This window comes from Oncorhynchus masou, unplaced genomic scaffold, assembly GCF_036934945.1.
Source record: "Oncorhynchus masou masou isolate Uvic2021 unplaced genomic scaffold, UVic_Omas_1.1 unplaced_scaffold_695, whole genome shotgun sequence".
NCBI classification, from domain to species: Eukaryota; Metazoa; Chordata; class Actinopteri; order Salmoniformes; family Salmonidae; genus Oncorhynchus; species Oncorhynchus masou.
The window spans coordinates 302,097-329,485 of NW_027013406.1; the positions used below are offsets into that span (position 1 = coordinate 302,097).

Here is a 27,389-nt window from a genome sequence, read left to right on the forward strand (position 1 = left end):
ATACCCTCTCCCTATAGAATATAACCCAGATATCCTCTCCCTATAGAATATAACCCAGATATCCTCTCCCTATTGAATTCACCCAGATATCCTCTCAACCCTCCTTCTCTTTTTCCTCTTTAGCAGCTGAATCAGACTCTCCATGGCTCTCCTGGTCCCCAGGCCCACCATCGATCTCTGTCTGACTAGACATGCTCCTGTCTCTCTCCTCCACCTCCTCCATGTCCAACACCTCCTCCTCAGTCTCCTCCTCCTGACCCAGAGTATCCGGGATGATCTCCACCTCGATCCCAGACGCATCCTCGTTCTCCTTAAACCACACTGACTTCCCTCCTTCCTTCCTTCCCCCCTTGGCGAGGATGGACCTCACCCCGTCCTTGTCTCCTCCTTCTCCTCTCCCACCCCCCATAGCAGGGCTGCAGGCCGGGCCGGGCTTGGCGTTGTGGTTGGCGTACAGGCCGCAGAAGCCACAGTGGCGGTCGCTCCGGCGTCGCTCCAGGGGGATGGCTCTGCCTCGGTCCCCAGGGACAGTAGCACCTCGGCCCCTCTTGTCTACCGGCTCTGGGCATCTGGGTCTGCAGCGCAGGGCGTCACCCTCGGTACCCTGGTAGCCATCGTTGGTGTACTGCAGGGTGTCCTTGGGTCTCCCTTGGGGCCTTGTCATCTTCAGACATGGAGCCAGACACTACAGACAGGATAGAAGACAGGACAGCAACCATGTTAAATCTGTTAAGTACAATGATCACAGGATACGAGATGTATGTGTTGTGTGTATATCATTTGGTTGAATAAATAGTAACAAAATAAATAATAAAAGTAGATAAATAGTCATAGATAATAGCAATAAAGTTGTCCTACGAGTTAAAAACTGAAGCACTAGAGAGAGGAGTAGAGCGAGAGAGAGAGAAAGCTGTAATTTACACACAAGTTAATGAACCATTGATCTCTAGGCATAGTTCAATGTCACAGATGCTTCTGCCTTCCCATGGCGTTAGGTTCATTTATTCTGCTTTAACACACACAGAGCCCTTCTGTGAAGTACTGCTCATAAATATTCAGTGAAGCTGTTCAATTCAATCAGGATAAATGGCTTGTTCACAGGCCTTCTCATCAGCGTCTAATCCTATCCAGGGTTAATCAACCAGCCATCATTACTCCATCCAACAGCCCCGGGTAGCCTGCTAACCTGGGCCCAGATCTGTTAAGTCCTGCCAAGGTGTTGGCAAGACAACACAAACAGTTCTGACACTAGGTTACCTTCCTGTTAGAGCTAAGGCCGTCTCAAAAACACTCACAGGACAGGACTTTCACCAAGTGTCATGCTGCGGGACTTCCTCAATACCAGCATTCCACTGGGAGAAACCCACATGAAGGGCCGTCCTACTGGTGTTTACTAGTGGGGGAAACTCATCTATCATCTCTGACTTCTCCCACATACTGACCTCTGATGTCACATTCCACTGGGAGAAACCCACATGAAGGGCCTTCCTACTGGTGTTTACTAGTGGGGGAAACTCATCTATCATCTCTGACTTCTCCCACATACTGACCTCTGATGTCACATTCCACTGGGAGAAACCCACATGAAGGGCCTTCCTACTGGTGTTTACTAGTGGGGAAACTCATCTATCATCTCTGACTTCTCCCACATACTGACCTCTGATGTCACATTCCACTGGGAGAAACCCACATGAAGGGCCTTCCTACTGGTGTTTACTAGTGGGGGAAACTCATCTATCATCTCTGACTTCTCCTACATACTGATCTCTGATGTCACATACTAAGGAAATGACCTGCACAACAATTTTGGCCGTTAAATACAACAACAAAACATTATTCATGCAAAAAGCAATCTATTAATATGTTTTTTTGAACACTAATTAGTTTGCGTGTCTGAAAGCTGTGCTGTTAGTGTATGGTTGTGTACGCTGCTTGTTTGCTATTAGCCAATCGGCATACTCAACGTGTTTACAGCACGTCAACACATACAACTCGTTGATCCCAGTTCACAAGTAGTATTATCGGAGTTTCCCACTTGTCATGAACGCAGCATCAGTTCTGAGCTGAACTCACAGAATGGTGCTGACCTCAGTTATCTTATCCACGTTGGCGCCTCCTTTCTTCAGGCGGGAGATCAGGAAGCCAATCACGATGAAGCAGAGAACCAAGATGGCTGCCATGATCAATCCCAGAAGAGCCATGTCCCCCGCCCGGTACCCTGCTCCCGAGGGCAAAGGAACCGCCACAGCTGTAGAGGGTCAGAGGTCAGGGAAAATAATAGTCAAGGCAACCAGTCAAGATATCAATCAATCAAGTTATCAGGGTAGCCTAGTGGTTAGAGCGTTGGACTAGTAACCGAAAGGTTGCAAGTTCGAATCCCCGAGCTGACAAGGTACAAATCTGTCGTTCTGCCCTTGAACAGGCAGTTAACCCACTGTTAACTGTCAACCAACCAATCAATATATTAATCAATCAATCGAGTTCTCAACCAACCAATCAATATATTAACCAATCGAGTTATCAACCAACCAATCAATATATTAATCAATCAATCCAGCCGTTACAGCAGACAATGGCCTTTGAGATGTACCTAAACTCTATTCCAATTCACTTCTACCTTGAACCCCACCAATAATACAGGCTTTAAAATGGAGAGTACAGATCCTACTGTTGGTAGGAGTAGATCATCACCATAGTATATTAATACAGGCTTTAATATGGAGAGTACAGATCCTACTGTTGGTAGGAGTAGATCGTCTGAACAATCAGCCATCAAGGGCTCATTTCCCTTTGCTGTGAGTTAACCTTCCCTTGTGGTGCTGTGTGAAAGTCTCACCTGGTATAACCAGGACAGAGAGGGCCGCTGTACCAAACTCCCCTGTAGACAGGTCCATAGCACGAATCTACACAACACAAGGAAAAATACTATATTATCATGTCTCTGCAACCCCCCAGCATTAACCAAAACATTCGTCAATAGAATTATAGTAGTCTAGTAAAAGGCAGGTAACCACTCAGGTGAAGAGCGAAGGACTCTGACCTTCACAACCCTCTTCAGAAGAACAATGAGGCAGGTAACCACTCACTTGCAGAGCGAAGGACTCTGTCTTCACAACCCTCTTCAGAAGAACAATGAGGCAAGTAACCACTCACCTGGAGAGCGAAGGACTCTGTCTTCACAACCCTCTTCAGAAGAACAATGAGGCAGGTAACCACTCACCTGCAGAGCGAAGGACTCTGTCTTCACAACCCTCTTCAGAAGAACAATGAGGCAGGTAACCACTCACCTGGAGAGCGAAGGACTCTGCCTTCACAACCCTCTTCAGAAGAACAATGAGGCAGGTAACCACTCACCTGCAGAGCGAAGGACTCTGCCTTCACAACCCTCTTCAGAAGAACAATGAGGCAGGTAACCACTCACTTGCAGAGCGAAGGACTCTGTCTTCACAACCCTCTTCAGAAGAACAATGAGGCAGGTAACCACTCACCTGCAGAGCGAAGGACTCTGTCTTCGCAATCCTCTTCAGAAGAACAATGAGGCAGGTAACCACTCACCTGCAGAGCGAAGGACTCTGTCTTCACAACCCTCTTCAGAAGAACAATGAGGCAGGTAACCACTCACCTGGAGAGCGAAGGACTCTGCCTTCACAACCCTCTTCAGAAGAACAATGAGGCAGGTAACCACTCACCTGCAGAGCGAAGGACTCTGCCTTCACAACCCTCTTCAGAAGAACAATGAGGCAGGTAACCACTCACTTGCAGAGCGAAGGACTCTGTCTTCACAACCCTCTTCAGAAGAACAATGAGGCAGGTAACCACTCACCTGCAGAGCGAAGGACTCTGTCTTCGCAATCCTCTTCAGAAGAACAATGGGGCAGGTAACCACTCACCTGGAGAGCGAAGGACTGTCTTCACAACCCTCTTCAGAAGAACAATGAGGCAGGTAACCACTCACCTGCAGAGCGCAGGACTCTGTCTTCGCAATCCTCTTCAGAAGAACAATGGGGCAGGTAACCACTCACCTGGAGAGCGAAGGACTGTCTTCACAACCCTCTTCAGAAGAACAATGAGGCAGGTAACCACTCACCTGGAGAGCGAAGGACTCTGCCTTCGCAATCCTCTTCAGAAGAACAATGAGGCAGGTAACCACTCACCTGGAGAGCGAAGGACTCTTTCTTCACAACCCTGTTCAGAAGAACAATGAGGCAGGTAACCACTCACCTGCAGAGCGAAGGACTCTGTCTTCACAATCCTCTTCAGAAGAACAAACCCTTCGTTTGTCACGTTGACATAACTGCTGTACTGCACCTCATATCTCATGTCTGGGTTTACACCCTAAAACACACACACGCAAATAAACACCCACACACACATAAACACCCCCCCCCCACACACACACACCCACACACAAACAAGCTGATTAAAGTTGTGTGTCAGTGTTTCAAATCCCACACAGAACAGAAGCGTAGCTACCCAGAATTGCAGGTAATTGTGTCATTTCTAGGACTTTCACGGTGCCAGGCGAGTGTGTCTCTACTGTATATGAGACATGACATTACATTTAGAGGTGCCATGAACAAACACAGACTGAGATTGTAAGACAAGTGTCTGCCAAAATGATTAAAATGTTAAATGTTGATCTCTTTTGACTCTTACGGTGGCAAAGTCCTCGTCTCTGGCCTTGACCCTGAAGGGTCTGTTGGAGGTTCTGTCTCGTAGAATCATGGTCTCTGGGACTGAGTTACTGTAGATGTAACCTTCATAACGCTCCTTCTCAAACCGCGGAGGGTTCCTGCTCTTCCTCAGCACCTCGATGGTGACCTGAGTCACAGCAAACTGGTCCCTGTTGGTAACCTGGGAGGCCTGGGAGAGATGGAGAGAGAGGGAGAGATTATTGTCCATCTCCAGTCCCCGAGGGCCGAGTGTCTGCAGGTTATCACTCCGCCCCCTTGTGATTAAGGTCATTGATTGGTTAGGAACTCCTGTTGTGGAAATTCTAACCAAGTGAGAAAGACTGTTAATTCTTCAAACAATTTACCTTTATTTAATAAGAATTTCTTATTTTTTATTTTACCTTTATTTAATAAGATTTTTTTCTTTTCTTTTTTACCTTTCTTTACTAGGCAAGTCAGTTAAGAACAAATTCTTATTTTCAATGACGGCCTAGGAACAGTGGGTTAACTGCCTGTTCAGGGGCAGAACGACAGATTTGTACCTTATCAGCTTCTGGTTACTAGTCCAACGCTCTAACCACTAGGCTACCCTGCCGCCCCAATTGCAGTAATGTAGCTGGTCGATCCCAACACTCTGAAGTGTGCTGCCGAGAGCTCAATCATACAGAGGCCTTTTACAGCAAAGATACAACCCCTTGGTCTACATGACAAACAACAGATGTGTGGAATGGGTCAGAAGGTGAGGCTTGGTATATGAGAAAGGAGCCAGATAGCATTTGCTGTGAAGACTGTTCTAATTGTATAGAAACCAGGGTTTGGCCCCATCATGATCTCACTATTTATAAAGGCAACATATAATGGACTCTATGTGCCATTAACACAAACCTTTTTTTATTTAAGTAGGCAAGTCAGTTATGAACACATTCTTATTTACAATGACGGCCTATGAACAGTGGGTTAACTGCCTTGTTCAGGGGCAGAACAACAGATTTTTACCTTGTCAGCTCAGGGATTCAATCTAGCAACCTTTTGGTTACTGGTCCAACGATCTAACCACTAGTCTACCTGCTGCCCACAAAACTTGCTCTAGTTCCTGAGTATCATCATTATCATCAAAATGTCATTTGGTAACGCATATACGTAGGCCAAATAGATGAGGATCCGATTCCCTCTCAGGATCAGAGGGTTCCTCCTCTCCCTTCAGCAGGGACATGATGAGAAGAACCTGGTCTGAGGGGCCAAACCCTGCTTTCTATACAATTGGAACAGTCTTCACAACAAACGCTATCTGGCTGGGGGGATACTGTTCCAATCGTATAGAAAGCAGGGTTCTATCGCTGAGTCATCATAAATCAAATTGCCAGCGCCAAGCCCCAGAGGCCAAACTCAGTCCACACAGACACAGAAGAGAGAGGACTGAGAAACCTTATTCGATGAATTAACAGTGTTAAAACATTTTCTGGTCTCCAAAATTTTCTGGTCTCCAATCCAGGGCCCGACCAGGACCAACCCTGCTTAGCTTCAGAAGCAAGCCAGCAGTGGTATGCAGGGTGGTATGCAGGGTGGTATGCTGGGTGGTATGTTGGGTGGTATGCAGGGTGGTATGCTGGGTGGGATGCTGGGTGGTATGCAGGGTGGTATGCAGGGTGGGATGTAGGGTGGTATGCAGGGTGGGATGCAGGGTGGGATGCAGGGTGGTATGCAGGGTGGGATGCAGGGTGGTATGCAGGGTGGTATGCAGGGTGGGATGTAGGGTGGTATGCAGGGTGGGATGCAGGGTGGGATGCAGGGTGGGATGCAGGGTGGGATGCAGGGTGGTATGCAGAGTGGGATGCAGGGTGGTATGCAGGGTGGTATGCAGGGTGGTATGCAGGGTGGGATGCAGGGTGGTATGCAGGGTGGTATGCAGGGTGTGATGCAGGGTGGTATGCAGGGTGGTATGCTGGGTGGTATGCAGGGTGGTATGCTGGGTGGTATGCTGCTGGCTGTCTGTAGTCTCCTGTGACACACTGTTCATATAAACATCAAATAGCATGACCAGCACACGCAAGATTTAGTTCTGGGTTTCCAGATTACTATGACATAAACTAGATAAACTATGTCATAAACTAGATAAACTATGTCATAAACTAGAATTCTTCTCAAACACAAATAAGATCAGATCAAGTCACCACAATGTATTTTATATTAGTGACTTTTAGAAATATATTTTAGAAAGTTTATAGCTACTTTATGAACTATATGTTTATAAAAAATGTAGTCTGAAACCCCGAAATTATGTTCTAGTAAGATGATGTCATTCATCTTCATTTGAGCCTAGTGGTTAGAGCGTTGGACTAGTAACCGGAAGGTTGCAAGTTTAAATCCCCGAGCTGACAAGGTACAAATCTGTCGTTCTGCCCCTGAACAGGCAGTTAACCCACTGTTCCTAGGCCGTCATTGAAAATGTTTTTATTTTACCTTTATTTTACTAACCACTAGGCTACACTGCCGCCCAGAATGTGTTCTTAACTGACTTGCCTAGTTAAATAAAGGTAAAAAAAATACAAAATTAAAAAATATAAAAAAATCTGAAGATCAATTTCAATGTTGAACACAATCATAGCTTTCAATCGATTATATGTCAAAAGAAGTAATTGAGTGCACAGATGGAAATACAGATTGAAAAGACATCTCTTACCAGGACAGTGAGGGTTATTGGGCCTGCTATGTCTGCCGCTTTGGCCATGGTGATGTTGCCAGTCTCCTCATCGATCTGGAAGATGCTGCCTTCATTCCCTGAGAGGGAAAGATACACAAACCGTGAAGTCAAGTTCAGTCTGCTATGAGATACAGAGGAGAAACCGTGAAGTCAAGATCAGTCTGCTATGAGATACAGAGGAGAAACCGTGAAGTCAAGATCAGTCTGCTATGAGATACAGAGGAGAAACCGTGAAGTCAAGATCAGTCTGCTATGAGATACAGAGGAGAAACCGTGAAGTCAAGATCAGTCTGCTATGAGATACAGAGGAGAAACCGTGAAGTCAAGATCAGTCTGCTATGAGATACAGAGGAGAAACCGTGAAGTCAAGATCAGTCTGCTATGAGATACAGAGGAGAAACCAGTATGATGATATCTGATCAATTATGATATATTTTTATAATATAGAAAACTTTGTGGTCAAACGCACATCCTTATAAAACACGTTGATGCTCAGCTGATAATGTAAAGAGAACAGGAAGTCCCTGACATTGTATATGCTCACAATTACCCCCTTTACTGACAACGTCTCCATCTTCATAAGGTAAAGTACATCTTACTGTGAGGAGAACATTAAATCTAGATTACTGTGAGGAGAACATCAACACTAGATTACTGTGAGGAGAACATCAAAACTAGATTACTGCGAAGAGAACATTAAAACTAGATTACTGTGAGGAGAACATTAAACTAGATTACTGTGGAGAGAACATCAACACTAGATTACTGTGGAGAGAACATTGAAACTAGATTACTGTGAAGAGAACATTAAAACTAGATTACTGTGAGGAGAACATCAACACTAGATTACTGTGAGGAGAACATCAACACTAGATTACTGTGGAGAGAACATTAAATCTAGATTACTGTGGGGAGAACATTAAAACTAGATTACTGTGAAGAGAACATTAAAATGAGATTACTGTGGAGAGAACATTAAATCTAGATTACTGTGAGGAGAACATTAAAGCTAGATTACTGTGGGGAGAACATTAAAACTAGATTACTGTGGAGAGAACATTAAAACTAGATTACTGTGGAGAGAACATTAAAACTAGATTACTGTGGGGAGAACATTAAAACTAGATTACTGTGGAGAGAACATTAAAACTAGATTAATGTGGAGAGAACATTAAATCTAGATTACTGTGGGGAGAACATTAAAACTAGATTACTGTGGAGAGAACATTAAAACTAGATTACTGTGGGGAGAACATTAAAACTAGATTACTGTGAGGAGAACATTAAAGCTAGATTACTGTGGAGAGAACATCAAAACTAGATTACTGTGGGGAGAACATTAAAACTAGATTACTGTGAGGAGAACATTAAAGCTAGATTACTGTGGAGAGAACATCAAAACTAGATTACTGTGGAGAGAACATTAAAGCTAGATTACTGTGGAGAGAACATCAAAACTCGATTACTGTGGAGAGAACATTAAAACTAGATTACTGTGGGGAGAACATCAACACTAGATTACTGTGGAGAGAACATCAACACTAGATTACTGTGAAGAGAACATTAAAACTAGATTACTGTGGAGAGAACATTAAAACTAGATTACTGTGAGGAGAACATCAACACTAGATTACTGTGGAGAGAACATTAAAACTAGATTACTGTGGGGAGAACATCAACACTAGATTACTGTGGAGAGAACATTAAAACTAGATTACTGTGGAGAGAACATCAACACTAGATTACTGTGAGGAGAACATCAACACTAGATTACTGTGAGGAGAACATCAACACTAGATTACTGTGAGGAGAACATCAACACTAGATTACTGTGAGGAGAACATCAACACTAGATTACTGTGAGGAGAACATCAACACTAGATTACTGTGGAGAGAACATCAACACTAGATTACTGTGAAGAGAACATCAACACTAGATTACTGTGGAGAGAACATCAACACTAGATTACTGTGGAGAGAACATCAACACTAGATTACTGTGAGGAGAACATCAACACTAGATTACTGTGGAGAGAACATCAACACTAGATTACTGTGAAGAGAACATCAACACTAGATTACTGTGGAGAGAACATCAACACTAGATTACTGTGGAGAGAACATCAACACTAGATTACTGTGAGGAGAACATCAACACTAGATTACTGTGAGGAGAACATCAACACTAGATTACTGTGAGGAGAACATCAACACTAGATTACTGTGAGGAGAACATCAACACTAGATTACTGTGAGGAGAACATCAACACTAGATTACTGTGAGGAGAACATCAACACTAGATTACTGTGGAGAGAACATTACAACTAGATTACTGTGAGGAGAACATCAACACTAGATTACTGTGAGGAGAACATCAACACTAGATTACTGTGAGAACATCAACACTAGATTACTGTGAGGAGAACATCAACACTAGATTACTGTGAGGAGAACATCAGCACTAGATTACTGTGAGGAGAACATCAACACTAGATTACTGTGAGGAGAACATCAACACTAGATTACTGTGAGGAGAACATCAACACTAGATTACTGTGGAGAGAACATCAACACTAGATTACTGTGAGGAGAACATCAACACTAGATTACTGTGAGGAGAACATCAACACTAGATTACTGTGAGGAGAACATCAACACTAGATTACTGTGAGGAGAACATCAACACTAGATTACTGTGGAGAGAACATCAACACTAGATTACTGTGAGGAGAACATCAACACTAGATTACTGTGAGGAGAACATCAACACTAGATTACTGTGAGGAGAACATATAATATAATAATAATATATCCCATTTAGCAGACGCTTTTGTCCAAAGCGACTTACAAGTCGGCTGGGGCCACTACTTTTACATATGGGTGGTCCCAGCGGGAATCGAACCCACGACGCTTGGCGTTGCAAGCGCCATGCTCTACCGACTGAGCCACATCAACACTAGATTACTGTGAGGAGAACATCAATACTAGATTACTGTGAGGAGAACATCAACACTAGATTACTGTGAGGAGAACATCAACACTAGATTACTGTGAGGAGAACATCAACACTAGATTACTGTGAGGAGAACATCAATACTAGATTACTGTGAGGAGAACATCAACACTAGATTACTGTGAGGAGAACATCAACACTAGATTACTGTGAGGAGAACATCAACACTAGATTACTGTGGAGAGAACATCAACACTAGATTACTGTGAGGAGAACATCAACACTAGATTACTGTGAGGAGAACATCAATACTAGATTACTGTGGAGAGAACATCAACACTAGATTACTGTGAGGAGAACATCAACACTAGATTACTGTGAGGAGAACATCAACACTAGATTACTGTGAGGAGAACATCAACACTAGATTACTGTGAGGAGAACATCAATACTAGATTACTGTGAGGAGAACATCAATACTAGATTACTGTGAGGAGAACATCAACACTAGATTACTGTGAGGAGAACATCAACACTAGATTACTGTGAGGAGAACATCAACACTAGATTACTGTGAGGAGAACATCAACACTAGATTACTGTGAGGAGAACATCAACACTAGATTACTGTGGAGAGAACATTAAAACTAGATAACTGTGAGGAGAACATCAACACTAGATTACTGTGAGGAGAACATCAACACTAGATTACTGTGAGGAGAACATCAACACTAGATTACTGTGAGGAGAACATCAACACTAGATTACTGTGAGGAGAACATCAACACAAGATTACTGTGAGGAGAACATCAACACTAGATTACTGTGAGGAGAACATCAACACTAGATTACTGTGGAGAGAACATCAACACTAGATTACTGTGGAGAGAACATCAACACTAGATTACTGTGAGGAGAACATCAACACTAGATTACTGTGGAGAGAACATCAACACTAGATTACTGTGAGGAGAACATCAACACTAGATTACTGTGAGGAGAACATCAACACTAGATTACTGTGGAGAGAACATCAACACTAGATTACTGTGGAGAGAACATTACAACTAGATTACTGTGAGGAGAACATCAACACTAGATTACTGTGGAGAGAACATCAACACTAGATTACTGTGAGGAGAACATCAACACTAGATTACTGTTAGGAGAACATCAACACTAGATTACTGTGGAGAGAACATCAACACTAGATTACTGTGAGGAGAACATCAACACTAGATTACTGTGAGGAGAACATCAACACTAGATTACTGTGAGGAGAACATCAACACTAGATTACTGTGGAGAGAACATCAACACTAGATTACTGTGAGGAGAACATCAACACTAGATTACTGTGAGGAGAACATCAACACTAGATTACTGTGGAGAGAACATCAACACTAGATTACTGTGAGGAGAACATCAACACTAGATTACTGTGGGGAGAACATCAACACTAGATTACTGTGAGGAGAACATCAACACTAGATTACTGTGAGGAGAACATCAACACTAGATTACTGTGGAGAGAACATCAACACTAGATTACTGTGGAGAGAACATCAACACTAGATTACTGTGAGGAGAACATCAACACTAGATTAGTGTGAGGAGAACATCAACACTAGATTACTGTGAGGAGAACATCAACACTAGATTACTGTAGATTAGGAGAACATCAACACTAGATTACTGTGAGGAGAACATCAACACTAGATTACTGTGAGGAGAACATCAACACTAGATTACTGTGAGGAGAACATCAACACTAGATTACTGTGAGGAGAACATCAACACTAGATTACTGTGAGGAGAACATCAACACTAGATTACTGTGAGGAGAACATCAACACTAGATTACTGTGAGGAGAACATCAACACTAGATTACTGTGAGGAGAACATCAACACTAGATTACTGTGAGGAGAACATCAACACTAGATTACTGTGAGGAGAACATCAACACTAGATTACTGTGAGGAGAACATCAAGACCTGTTGTACCTCTAAGTATCCTGTAGCTGATCAGCTCGCTCCTGTTTCTGTCTCCATCCTTGGCGTATAACGGACCAGGCTCCAGAGATAAAGCACTGTCCTGTGGACAACAACAGACCAGGGTCCAATACATACTGTATGTGAAATACTTGAGCTGCACTTGGTTCAGTTTGCCCTGTTTAACGGAACCAATTGAATAGTCCCAAAAGTGAAAACTCTAAGCTAAATCAAACTCACCTCGATTACTAAAATACACTATAAGTACTCAACAAGTGGATGTGGCACTTCTAGAAGATGTACGATGTGGACTGATGAAGCAGAACGGGTCAACTTTATCAACATGAAGAAGAGATGCTCCTCTCTCTGTTAAGTTACACAGATGCACTGTATCACACACCTCTTTCTCGGTGAGGTTGACCTTTGCCCTGTAGCCAGAGCTGACACACAGTTTGGCTATCCCCAGGTTGGTTCTGACACAGGGCTGGAACCACGGTGGACGGTTGTCAACGTCCTTCACGTTAACCGTGATGGTCACCACGGCAGTGAACGACGGCTCGCCGGACTCAGAAACGTTATACGTGTCCTGGGAAATGGTGTGAATAGATTGTCAAGGAAGGTCAAAAGGCATTGAGCTGAGGACAGCAGATCCTGGTTCTCTACTATAGGAGTACGTTATTTTACAGATTCTAGTATATTTCTGGAATACTTTACAGATTCTAGTATATTTCTGGAATACTTTACAGATTCTAGTATATTTATTGAATACTTTACAGATTATAGTATATTTCTGGAATACTTTACAGATTCCAGTATATTTCTTGAATACTTTACAGATTCCAGTATATTTATTGAATACTTTACAGATTCTAATATATTTATTGAATACTTTACAGATTCTAGTATATTTCTGGAATACTTTACAGATTCTAGTATATTTATTGAATACTTTACAGATTATAGTAGATTTCTGGAATACTTTACAGATTAGAGTATATTTCTGGAATACTTTACAGATTAGAGTATATTTCTTGAATACTTTACAGATTCTAATATATTTATTGAATACTTTACAGATTATAGTATATTTCTGGAATACTTTACAGATTAGAGTATATTTATTGAATACTTTACAGATTCTAATATATTTCTTGAATACTTTACAGATTCTAGTATATTTCTTGAATACTTTACAGATTCCAGTATATTTATTGAATACTTTACAGATTCCAGTATATTTATTGAATACTTTACAGATTCTAGTATATTTATTGAATACTTTACAGATTCCAGTATATTTATTGAATACTTTACAGATTCTAGTATATTTATTGAATACTTTACAGATTCTAGTATATTTATTGAATACTTTGTAATCCCATTTGACATAAACAGTAGGGCAGAATGTAAACAACAGTATACCTGTACATGTAAGACCAGGGAGATCTTTTGGACGGAGTCGTAGTCGATGATGTTTTGCACCAGTATGTTGGGGGTGTTGGCATTCTCCAGTCGTAGATACCTGTTCTGGTGACACCAACAATGACAAACGTGTTTAATCTTCTAACTGCTGAGCAATGATTTGACTGAACCTTTATTTATACCAGGTTAGTCTTGTTGAGATAAAAAAAAATATATCTATTTTTCAGGAGAGACCTTGGACCAAGACAACTGCATCAACAGATCAGTGATAGCGTTCATCGGTGATGGAGGGAAGGTCTTACCGTGGCTGACTCTAAACGATAGTACAGTGGCTCAGAGTCAATGTCTGTGGCCTCTATCCGACCAACACTGGTGTTCACAGCAGTCAGCTGTGGGAGAGAGAGGGCTCAGAGTCAATGTCTGTGGCCTCTATCTGACCAACACTGGTGTTCACAGCAGTCAGCTGTGGGAGAGAGAGAGGGCTCAGAGTCAATGTCTGTGGCCTCTATCAGACCAACACTGGTGTTCACAGCAGTCAGCTGTGGGAGAGAGAGGGCTCAGAGTCAATGTCTGTGGCCTCTATCTGACCAACACTGGTGTTCACAGGGGTCAGCTGTGGGAGAGAGAGGGCTCAGAGTCAATGTCTGTGGCCTCTATCAGACCAACACTGGTGTTCACAGGGGTCAGCTGTGGGAGAGAGAGGGCTCAGAGTCAATGTCTGTGGCCTCTATCAGACCAACACTGGTGTTCACAGGGGTCAGCTGTGGGGGAGAGAGGGCTCAGAGTCAACATATTATGTTACAGAAATGTGACTTCATGGAAATGTACCGATATGGAAAGTTTATTCATACAAACTGATGTGGTATTGTATGAAGGGTGCAAGTATTTAATTACTATTGTCATCATAACATCATCACCATTGTATTGTTGGGCCCACGGAGAAGTGTCTAATGCTGTAAGGTACATAGTAAATAGAAGAGGGTCTCACCTCGTTCACCTGGAGAACGTAATGACTCTGAGCGAAGTTTGGAGGATTATCGTTCACATTTTCAATGAAAACTTCAACAGACACGTTCACCTTAGAAAAGAGTGAATCGTTGTTATTCGTTGGCATTTGAAAGCAGCAAAGCATTTCATAGAACCTACTTATTTTTTAGAGTTGAAGACGTGATGTGAAAGCAACCAGATATTTTACACATTGAAGTTCTTCACCTATAGAGAGCAGAAATATGGTTTGACCTTTGACCTTTCACAGCCCAGAAATAGAGAGACCAACTGATGCTTAGGATTCCAGAGCCCTATTCCCTATATAGTGTTACTACTATAGACCAGAGCCCTATTCCCTATATAGTGGTACTACTATAGACCAGAGCCCTATTCCCTATATAGTGGTACTACTATAGACCAGAGCCCTATTCCCTATATAGTGGTACTACTATAGACTAGAGCCCTATTCCCTATATAGTGGTACTACTATAGACTAGAGCCCTATTCCCTATATAGTGGTACTACTATAGACCAGAGCCCTATTCCCTATATAGAGGTACTACAATAGACCAGAGCCCTATTCCCTATATAGTGGTACTACTATAGACCAGAGCCCTATTCCCTATATAGTGATACTACAATAGACCAGAGCCCTATTCCCTATATAGTGGTAGTACTATAGACCAGAGCCCTATTCCCTATATAGTGGTACTACTATAGACCAGAGCCCTATTCCCTATATAGAGGTACTACAATAGACCAGAGCCCTATTCCCTATATAGTGGTACTACTATAGACCAGAGCCCTATTCCCTATATATTGATACTACTATAGACCAGAGCCCTATTCCCTATATAGTGGTAGTACTATAGACCAGAGCCCTATTCCCTATATAGTGGTACTACTATAGACCAGAGCCCTATTCCCTATATAGTGGTACTACTATAGACCAGAGCCCTATTCCCTATATAGTGGTACTACTATAGACCAGAGCCCTATAAGGTACAATTTGGGACATAACCCATGACCATGAGACATGTCATCCCTACTACTCACTGATCTGGAGCCAGTTCTGTTGCAGCGCACCCTGACCCACAGCCCCATGACCATGAGACATGTCATCACTACTACTCACTGATCTGGAGCCAGTTCTGTTGCAGCGCACCCTGACCCACAGCCCCATGACCATGAGACATGTCATCACTACTACTCACTGATCTGGAGCCAGTTCTGTTGCAGCGCACCCTGACCCACAGCCCCATGACCATGAGACATGTCATCACTACTACTCACTGATCTGGAGCCAGTTCTGTTGCAGCGCACCCTGACCCACAGCCCCATGACCATGAGACATGTCATCCCTACTACTCACTGATCTGGAGCCAGTTCTGTTGCAGCGCACCCTGACCCACAGCCCCATGACCATGAGACATGTCATCCCTACTACTCACTGATCTGGAGCCAGTTCTGTTGCAGCGCACCCTGACCCACAGAGCATCATCCACACGGGGCAGAGACTAGGAAACGAACACAAATGCAGCAGCTGTTATTTCACACCATAGACAGAATGCCTCATTGTCCCTCAACCTTTTTTTTTTGACCTTTTCTTTTTGTGTCAATGGAAAAATGACCTTTGACCCCCCCGTAACTGAGTCAGTTCATGGCAACGTTCCAGGCCAACTACTTTGCAGTCGGCATGCAAGCCATATCTCACAACACTAGATGAACTTGTCCAAGAACAAAAACACAGTTTTAAAATAAATGCACTTTGTGACATGTTAAAAATTGCTATGAGATGTTAAGTTCTGAGGCTGTACGTATAAAGTGTCTCAGAGTACGAGTTCTGATCCAGGATCAGCCCCCCACAGCTTGTATTCTTTCTATTCTACAAAGCAAAACTGATCCTAGATCAGCTTGATACATTGCCCCTAGAGCTCCCACCTCAAAGTCCAGTCCTCTCTTGGCGATGAGGTCCGTCCCAGATACAGGTAGAAAGCCTCAGCAGGGTTCTCTGTGACGGTCAGCTGAACATCATCACCACAGGTGATTTTGGCTACTAGAACGTCCACAGTGCTGTTCTCTTTTATAGACACAGGGTCAGGAGAAACTGTACACACTGAGAGAGATGTGAAACAGACACAGATACAGGGGTCAGGAGAAACTGTACAGACTGAGAGAGATGTGAAACAGACACAGATACAGGGGTCAGGAGAAACTGTACAGACTGAGAGAGATGTCAAACAGACACAGGTACAGGGGTCAGGAGAAACTGTACAGACTGAGAGAGATGTCAAACAGACACAGATACAGGGGTCAGGAGAAACTGTACAGACTGAGAGAGATGTCAAACAGACACAGATACAGGGGTCAGGAGAAACTGTACAGACTGAGAGAGATGTGAAACAGACACAGATACAGGGGTCAGGAGAAACTGTACAGACTGAGAGAGATGTCAAACAGACACAGATACAGGGGTCAGGAGAAACTGTACAGACTGAGAGAGATGTGATATCGGTGAAAATGTGTTGTGGTCAAGACGACGACGGCGCCAGTGTCATGAGCGGAGTTTACTCAGGTGTTCAACAGCGCATATCAGGACCGAGGAGCTTAATGCTTCATAGGTCGTTCTTAATGAGTTTCAATTTAGAAAACGATCTCTTCGCAGAAGCAACAAATACAGGGAAGGTAAACAAAAACCTGCTTGATTGCCATAGCAACATCAGGGAACATGGGCAGAACGAAGTTGTTCTTCAAATACAGTATTTATTTTCTATTCTGTACCATCTCATTGAGCCTCGCATTCTCCTTAATTCCCGCTCTCAACACGTTACGGAGAGAGATGAACTCTATAGGAAGCTCTTGGGACAGGTCGTCTGGGTACTGGAAACCCCAAACATTTGTAGATGCGATCAGACCATCATCTTTAGCAGACAACAGTTCTTGAGGGCTTGAACAAAACAAAGTTGTTTGCAATTTCGTTCATAGGCTACTGGTGAACCGGCGTTTGAGTTGTGTGGTTACAATATCAACGGTCCCTTATCTCTGGTATATCTTGGCATCCATCATCCAACAATTAATTTGAATCATGTGCAGCGCAATGGTCATATAATGCCCAATGTCTCAGGAATGTCTGGGTTTGCAATACTCAGCATAGAAAACAGTTGGGTCGCCGACAGGCCGTGGTGGATTAAATTTCATTTAATTCAATTGAATTGATCCCATTTGTTAAGGCTATTAGCCAGACAAACCCCGTGGAGTGCAACACTAAGTAATGTCTGAAAGTACAGTATCCCCAAGCAGACCACTTCCCCCTTATTGTTCGGCTATTGGAGATGTTATGTCGATAAGAAGTTCATAATAACTGTGTATAGCTATAGATAGTACACTGCATAATGAAACAATCCCAGGTAAACTAGTGTTTTGAGGGTGACTGGCTGTATTATTTGCCATTAATTGACTGGTTTTACGCACAACACCGTTCTATTCAAGATGGGAGAGAGCGCGAGGACGGATCATGTCATTGCAGGTTCAGGTAGCCTATACAGGACAGTTCTATATCCTATGAAAAAAAAAAAAAAAATATATATATATATATATATATATATATATATATATATATATATATATATATATATATATTTTATATATATATATATATATATATATATATATATATATATATATAGTCCAACGCTCTAAACACTAGGCTACGCTGCCGCCCCATGTAATTACTTGTTCAATAAAGTTCGGAATTGAAATATTGCAATATATATATATATATTGGTAGCTGATCAGTATGCTGCTGCTGCAACAAACATTTATTTTATAATCTGCAATATTTCAATTCCGAACTTTATTGAACAAGTAATTACATGGGGCGGCAGCGTAGCCTAGTGGTTAGAGCGTTGGACTGGCAACCGGAAGGTTGCAAAATCAAACCCCCGAGCTGACAAGGTACAAATCTGTCGTTCTGCCCCTGAACAGGCAGTTAACCCACTGTTCCTAGGCCGTCATTGAAAATAAGAATTTGTTCTTAACTGACTCGCCTAGTTAAATAAAGGTAAAAAATAAAATAATTATTGCCGCTGTGTGGTGGTGTAAAGTACTTAATTCGTATTTTATGGAATCTGTACTTTACTTTACTATTTATTCTATTTTTTGACAACTTTTACTTTTACTCCACTACATTCCTAAATAAAATGATGTACTTTTTACTCCATACATTTGCCCTGACACCCAAAAGTTACAATTTGAGTGCTTAGCAGGACAGGAAAACGGTCAAATTCACACACTCATCAAGAGAACGTCCCTGGTCGTCCCTACTGCCTCTGATCTGGTGAGAATTCACTCAATATAAATGCTTCCTTTGTAAATGATGTCTGAGTGTTGGAGTGTGACCCTGGCTGCCAAAAATATATATTAAAAAAGAAAATTGTGCCGTCTGGTTTGCTAAATATCAGGAATTCGATGTATAGCAGTGACTTTTACTTTATACTTTTACTCAAGTATGACAATGCAGTAGTTTTTCCACCTCTGTACTTAAGTACATTTAAAATCGGATACTTTTAGACTTTTACTCAAGTATGACAATGTAGTACTTTTTCCACCTCTGTACTTAAGTACATTTAAAATCTGATACTTTTAGACTTTTACTCAAGTAGTATTTTACTAGGTTACTTTCACTATTACTTGAGTCATTTTATATTAAAGTATCTTTATTGTTACTCAAGTATGACAATTTGAGTACTTGTTCCACCTCTGCCACCGGGCAACCGTCTAAAAATGTCAGCATTGGGACACCCTGCAGAGCTTCGTGAACTGTTAGGCTTTAAGAGAAAATGACGAACAAATAGGTCTACCAATAAACATTTACCCATTAGCTAAAACGAAGCTAAGCCTTGGCACCACACAAGTCCTGTGATCGATTCGATAGGCTGCGCAGCCGCATAGATATGTCGCAATTTCAGCACCATGGACAGCGATCAGCAATCTACACCTTGCGGGGGGACGAGAGAAGCAGCGTTATGCCAGTGCATGTCGTCTATTTAAATCGTTATGGAACGGAGGGCAGACCAAGCCGTAACAGTTTGAGCCCGACACACATTGGGCGAAACTTGGCTGTGCAAGCACACAGTTCCATGGGGCGGCAAGTCTAGTGGTTAGAGCGTTGGACTAGTAACCGGAAGGTTGCAAGTTCAAACCCCCGAGCTGACAAGGTACAAATCTTTCGTTCTGCCCCTGAACAGGCAGTTAACCCGCTGTTCCTCCTGTAAATAAGAATTTGTTCTTAACTGACTTGCCTCGTAAAATAAAGGGAAAAAAGTATATAAAAAATAGTGCAGGCAATAGACGACGGCATAGCCTTCTATTGTACACTATTCACCATTCTCCCTATTCTAATTGTATATACACTAAGCGTCCAACATTACCATGGGTTAAATAACTATTTAACGGGGTGGCTTAAGATAAATGTACTGAAAACCCTTATCGAATTAAAACTCCACGAGACAAAATGTTGACCAGCGAATTGTGAGGGTTTTCAGTTGTTGAATTAGGTCTACGTTAATTTATTCAGCAAGCGTAAGGGAACCACACCTGCAAAACCCCGTTAATTACGCACCTTCATAAGGTAGGTCTGAATATCAGCTACGGAGAAGCAAGAAGGAAAGGCGTGATGCGGCGGTTGACTCATAACCGCATAACCCGCAGTCTCCGCGTTATCCGCGGCACGGGTGGGTTTAGGGTTATGGAATATTGTGTGGATGAAGGCCGGGTGGGTGGCGAGCGGGTTGAATAAAGAGAAAACAAAACCTTTTTAAAAATCCATAAATGTAGAATTATTGTGCAATTTATATCTATAAGCTACATTGAGGATTTTCGTTCATTATTTTAGACTAACAGACATTATTAGTAGCCTATTTAAGTCTAAACTTCAGCGCGCACCAAATAGCGTACATATCTTATTGCCAAATGCTTATGTGAAGGGAATAAAGAGTTAATATAGATCCACAGAGGCTAAAACAACAATGTCAGAGTTTAATTAAATAAGTGAAAAGCTGCGGAATGCAGAGTTAAAAAATAATGAGTAGGGAGGCCCAGAGAAGAAGTCTAATGTTATAGAAGAGAGGACCAGAACAGTAGTCTAATGTTATAGAAGAGAGGACCAGAACAGTATTCTAATGATATAGAAGAGAGGACCAGAACAGTAGTCTAATGTTATAGAAGAGAGGACCAGAACAGTAGTCTGATGTTATAGAAGAGAGGACCAGAACAGTAGTCTAATGTTATAGAAGAGAGGACCAGAACAGTAGTCTAATGTTATAGAAGAGAGGACCAGAACAGTAGTCTGATGTTATAGAAGAGAGGACCAGAACAGTAGTCTAATGTTATAGAAGAGAGGACCAGAACAGTAGTCTAATGTTATAGAAGAGAGGACCAGAACAGTAGTCTGATGTTATAGAAGAGAGGACCAGAACAGTAGTCTAATGTTATAGAAGAGAGGACCAGAACAGTAGTCTAATGTTATAGAAGAGAGGACCAGAACAGTAGTCTAATGTTATAGAAGAGAGGACCAGAACAGTAGTGTAATGTTATAGAAGAGAGGACCAGAACAGTAGTCTAATGTTATAGAAGAGAGGACCAGAACAGTAGTCTAATGTTATAGAAGAGAGGACCAGAACAGTAGTCTGATGTTATAGAAGAGAGGACCAGAACAGTAGTCTGATATTATAGAAGAGAGGACCAGAACAGTAGTCTGATATTATAGGAGAGGACCAGAACAGTAGTCTGATGTTATAGAAGAGAGGACCAGAACAGTAGTCTAATGTTATAGAAGAGAGGACCAGAACAGTAGTCTAATGTTATGGAGGAGAGGACCAGAACAGTAGTCTAATGTTATAGAAGAGAGGACCAGAACAGTAGTCTAATGTTATAGAAGAGAGGACCAGAACAGTAGTCTAATGTTATAGAAGAGAGGACTAGAACAGTAGTCTAATGTTATAGAAGAGAGGACCAGAACAGTAGTCTAATGTTATAGAAGAGAGGACCAGAACAGTAGTCTAATGTTATAGAAGAGAGGACCAGAACAGTAGTCTAATGTTATAGAAGAGAGGACCAGAACAGTAGTCTGATGTTATAGAAGAGAGGACCAGAACAGTAGTCTAATGTTATAGAAGAGAGGACCAGAACAGTAGTCTAATGTTATAGAAGAGAGGACTAGAACAGTAGTCTAATGTTACAGAAGATAGGACTAGAGAAGTAGTCTAATGTTATAGAAGAGAGGACCAGAACAGTAGTCTAATGTTATAGAAGAGAGGACCAGAACAGTAGTCTAATGTTATAGAAGAGAGGACCAGAACAGTAGTCTGATGTTATAGAAGAGAGGACCAGAACAGTAGTCTAATGTTATAGAAGAGAGGACCAGAACAGTTGTCTAATGTTATAGAAGAGAGGACCAGAACAGTAGTCTGATGTTATAGAAGAGAGGACCAGAACAGTAGTCTGATAGAAGAGAGGACCAGAACAGTTATAGAAGAGAGGACCAGAACAGTAGTCTGTTATAGAAGAGAGGACCAGAACAGTAGTCTAATGTTATAGAAGAGAGGACCAGAACAGTAGTCTAATGTTATAGAAGAGAGGACCAGAACAGTAGTCTAATGTTATAGGAGAGAGGACCAGAACAGTAGTCTAATGTTATAGAAGAGAGGACCAGAACAGTAGTCTAATTTTATAGAAGAGAGGACCAGAACAGTAGTCTAATGTTATAGAAGAGAGGACCAGAACAGTAGTCTAATGTTATAGAAGAGAGGACCAGAACAGTAGTCTGATGTTATAGAAGAGAGGACCAGAACAGTAGTCTAATGTTATAGAAGAGAGGACCAGAACAGTAGTCTAATGTTATAGAAGAGAGGACCAGAACAGTAGTCTAATGTTATAGAAGAGAGGACCAGAACAGTAGTCTGATGTTATAGAAGAGAGGACCAGAACAGTAGTCTAATGTTATAGAAGAGAGGACCAGAACAGTAGTCTAATGTTATAGAAGAGAGGACCAGAACAGTAGTGTAATGTTATAGAAGAGAGGACCAGAACAGTAGTCTAATGTTATAGAAGAGAGGACCAGAACAGTAGTCTGATGTTATAGAAGAGAGAGGACCAGAACAGTAGTCTAATGTTATAGAAGAGAGGACCAGAACAGTAGTCTAATGTTATAGAAGAGAGGACCAGAACAGTAGTCTAATGTTATAGAAGAGAGGACCAGAACAGTAGTCTAATGTTATAGAAGAGAGGACCAGAACAGTAGTCTAATGTTATAGAAGAGAGGACCAGAACAGTAGTCTAATGTTATAGAAGAGAGGACCAGAACAGTAGTCTAATGTTATAGAAGAGAGGACCAGAACAGTAGTCTAATGTTATAGAAGAGAGGACCAGAACAGTAGTCTGATGTTATAGAAGAGAGGACCAGAACAGTAGTCTAATGTTATAGAAGAGAGGACCAGAACAGTAGTCTAATGTTATAGAAGAGAGGACCAGAACATAGAAGAGAGGACCATAACATTAGTCTAATGTTATAGAAGAGAGGACCAGAACAGTAGTCTAATGTTATAGAAGAGAGGACCAGAACAGTAGTCTAATGTTATAGAAGAGAGGACCAGAACAGTAGTCTAATGTTATAGAAGAGAGGACCAGAACAGTAGTCTAATGTTATAGAAGAGAGGACCAGAACAGTAGTCTAATGTTATAGAAGAGAGGACCAGAACAGTAGTCTAATGTTATAGAAGAGAGGACCAGAACAGTAGTGTAATGTTATAGAAGAGAGGACCAGAACAGTAGTCTAATGTTATAGAAGAGAGGACCAGAACAGTAGTCTAATGTTATAGAAGAGAGGACCAGAACAGTAGTCTAATGTTATAGAAGAGAGGACCAGAACAGTAGTCTAATGTTATAGAAGAGAGGACCAGAACAGTAGTCTAATGTTATAGAAGAGAGGACCAGAACAGTAGTGTAATGTTATAGAAGAGAGGACCAGAACAGTAGTCTAATGTTATAGAAGAGAGGACCAGAACAGTAGTCTGTTATAGAAGAGAGGACCAGAACAGTAGTGTAATGTTATAGAAGAGAGGACCAGAACAGTAGTCTAATGTTATAGAAGAGAGGACCAGAACAGTAGTCTGTTATAGAAGAGAGGACCAGAACAGTAGTGTAATGTTATAGAAGAGAGGACCAGAACAGTAGTCTAATGTTATAGAAGAGAGGACCAGAACAGTAGTCTAATGTTATAGAAGAGAGGACCAGAACAGTAGTGTAATGTTATTGAAGAGAGGACCAGAACAGTAGTCTAATGTTATAGAAGAGAGGACCAGAACAGTAGTCTAATGTTATAGAAGAGAGGACCAGAACAGTAGTGTAATGTTATTGAAGAGAGGACCAGAACAGTAGTCTAATGTTATAGAAGAGAGGACCAGAGAAGTAGTCTGATGTTATAGAAGAGAGGACCAGAACAGTAGTCTAATGTTATAGAAGAGAGGACCAGAACAGTAGTCTGTTATAGAAGAGAGGACCAGAACAGTAGTCTAATGTTATAGAAGAGAGGACCAGAACAGTAGTCTAATGTTATAGAAGAGAGGACCAGAACAGTAGTCTAATGTTATAGAAGAGAGGACCAGAACAGTAGTCTGATGTTATAGAAGAGAGGACCAGAACAGTAGTCTAATGTTATAGAAGAGAGGACCAGAACAGTAGTCTAATGTTATAGAAGAGAGGACCAGAACAGTAGTCTAATGTTATAGAAGAGAGTCTGATGGACCAGAACAGTAGTCTGATGTTATAGAAGAGAGGACCAGAACAGTAGTCTAATGTTATAGAAGAGAGGACCAGAACAGTAGTCTAATGTTATAGAAGAGAGGACCAGAACAGTAGTAGGACCAGAACAGTAGTCTAATGTTATAGAAGAGAGGACCAGAACAGTAGTCTAATGTTATAGAAGAGAGGACCAGAACAGTAGTCTAATGTTATAGAAGAGAGGACCAGAACAGTAGTCTGTTATAGAAGAGAGGACCAGAACAGTAGTCTAATGTTATAGAAGAGAGGACCAGAACAGTAGTCTAATGTTATAGAAGAGAGGATCAGAACAGTAGTCTAATGTTATAGAAGAGAGGCTATGTGTGATGATTGTGGGGCGCTATACAAATTCGACAGTTACACGATGGGGACGTTGATTATGCCTATGGCCTGTCAAGGAAACTGTAGTCTACTGTTCTTCTGGGTTAAATGAAAAACTGAAATCTGGACACTGATTGTAGGTCTATAACCTCTCGCATAGCCTTAATATTAACTCCTGCAGCATTTCTTGCAGTAAAACGATAGGCCTACGCCAAATGTAAGCTATATTTTGACTTGGGAAGAGGATTGGAGAAATATGATTTCTTTCTTTCAGCATCTTGACAGTATGTGAAAACTCAGCATACAAATACATAGTTGGATAAACTACATGGCCACTAATCAACAAACCATTTCTGTACGTCTGTACTCCCCTCGCTTTAAGCACTGGGGCATTGTCCTGCTGAAACAAGACACGGCCTTCGGAAGAACAGAATCGTACAGAATCGTCTAGAATATCATTGTATCCTGGGGGGGGGCTAGCTCGAACCATGAAAAACAGCCCCTGGCCATTATTCCTCCTCCACCAAACTTTACAGTTGACACTATGCATTCGGGCAGGTAGCGTTCTCCTGGCATCCGCCAAACCCTGATTCGTCCGTCGGACTACCAGATTCGTCGTTCCAGAGAACGCGTTTCCACTGCTCCAGAGTCCAATGATGGTGGAGATTTACCCCACTCCAGCCGACGCTTGGCATTGCACATGGTGATCTGAGGCTTGTGTGTAGCTGCTCAGCCATGGAAACCCATTTCATGAAGCTCTCGACAAACAGTTATTGCGCTGACATTGCTTCCAGAGGCAGTCGGTGGTGAGTGTTGCAACCGAGGACAGATGATTTTTACGAGCTATGGTGCTTCAGCTGCATAAAACCGGTGGTCCTGTCATAAAACCTGATACGTGGTTGTCTCTAAAGGTGAAGGTGCTGTCTTTATCAGCATCATAAAAGTTAGGGACCGTCTCTAAAGGTGAAGGTGCTGTGCTGCATCATAAACCTGATAGTGTGGTTAGGGACCTAAAGGTGAAGGTGCCCTTATCAGCGTGCAGTGGACCATCTGTAGAGATGCTGTCTTTATCAGCATCATAAAACCAGATAACGTGGTTAGGGACCATCTCTAAAGGTGAAGGTGCTGTCTTTATCAGCATCATAAAACCTGATAGCGTGGTTAGGGACCTTCTCTAAAGGTGAAGGTGCTGTCTTTATCAGCATCATAAAACCTGATAGTGTGGTTAGGGACCGTCTCTAAAGGTGAAGGTGCTGTCTTTATCAGCATCATGAAACCTCATTCTATTTCAAACACATAAAATATGCATCTAAGCCAAATTGAAATCTTATCAGAAACATGTTGGGTCGTTTTCACATATTTCTATTTCCTTACAACCGGTGAAACTGGACATTTTGCACAGAAAAACTTTCCCGTTTTTTACAAGAATTATTGCATTTTATCGCTGGTCCCTAAAGGTCTTTGCTCCGAGAAAGAATCAGAGATGACGGAGAAAACTTTACCGATGTCAACAGTATTGAAGCATTCATTCTATCGATCTATCGATCACATTATTCTGTTGAGCAAAAGGGTTGATTTAATCTTCTAGGTCCATTTATAAATGACAGAAGAGAAGCTGCATCTAACTAATTACAGACAAGTTGACTAACAAATAGCCAACCAACATGCTGGAAATTATAAGCAGAAACATATCAATATCAGGCAACAACAAAATCTATCCTGCACCTCCTGTTAAAACCTCCCTTCTGCTGTCTGACTGTAGCCTACAAACATGTTATATAGTAGTGGGTTAGGGTCGGGTGCGGGTCTCAGATCTTCACTTTATCACATAGAGTCTGGCGGTTGCGGATGCGTTATTAGCAATGGCGGGTGCGTGAACCAACAGTTGACCTGCGCACCGCTGGCGCGTGGAGGAAAGGCATAACTTCCTAAGCCAGAATCTGGCCCGTGGTCAGTATGACGCGCAGGCCACGAGGCCTGTGAAACATTGACAGAGGTAGTCACCAATATATAAACCCATTTTTGATAAGAGGTCAGATTGCACTGTGCTTGAGGACAGTGCATTTGATTCATGTTTAATTATGCATTTTTTAAACTCATGAAATTTTCAAGCAATGTCCTATAATCATGGATGTCTATGGTGCGGGGGGGTTAAGAACTGGTCCTAGGCAGACGTATTCACTTGAAACAAAATGAACCAAATCAGCCTGTGTAACCTAAGGTGGACACTGTGTGTATCCCCCCCCCCCCCCCATTAAAAAATAAACAACAATCCACAACCCCTCTCAACGACAGACCAAGATAACCACCTGACCGAAGCGGCCAATAGAACCATCACTACTCACGTTTCTCAGCTGGACAAAGTATAGAAAGTAAAAACAACACCAGACAACCCAGGAGGATGTTTGCAGTTTGCTGTTTTCCTTTATAATTATATAGTTCCATGTCCTGGTTTTCAGACGACACGACAAGTCCGTAGAGAGGACGAGGAGAGGAGACGA

At 42.0% G+C, this 27,389-nt stretch overlaps 1 protein-coding gene across 1 annotated transcript; it reads right to left on the minus strand.

Annotated features, from left to right (window-relative positions):
- LOC135536988 (cadherin-related family member 5-like) lies at positions 1-27,389 on the minus strand. The gene is given in 15 exon segments (XM_064963200.1): positions 1-685; positions 2,088-2,248; positions 2,837-2,903; positions 4,222-4,335; positions 4,657-4,863; positions 7,354-7,451; positions 12,334-12,424; positions 12,722-12,907; positions 13,744-13,848; positions 14,046-14,132; positions 14,732-14,821; positions 16,182-16,247; positions 16,672-16,716; positions 16,719-16,846; positions 27,234-27,389. Coding segments are annotated over 15 exon segments (2,136 nt in total). The 5' UTR covers positions 27,334-27,389; the 3' UTR covers positions 1-94.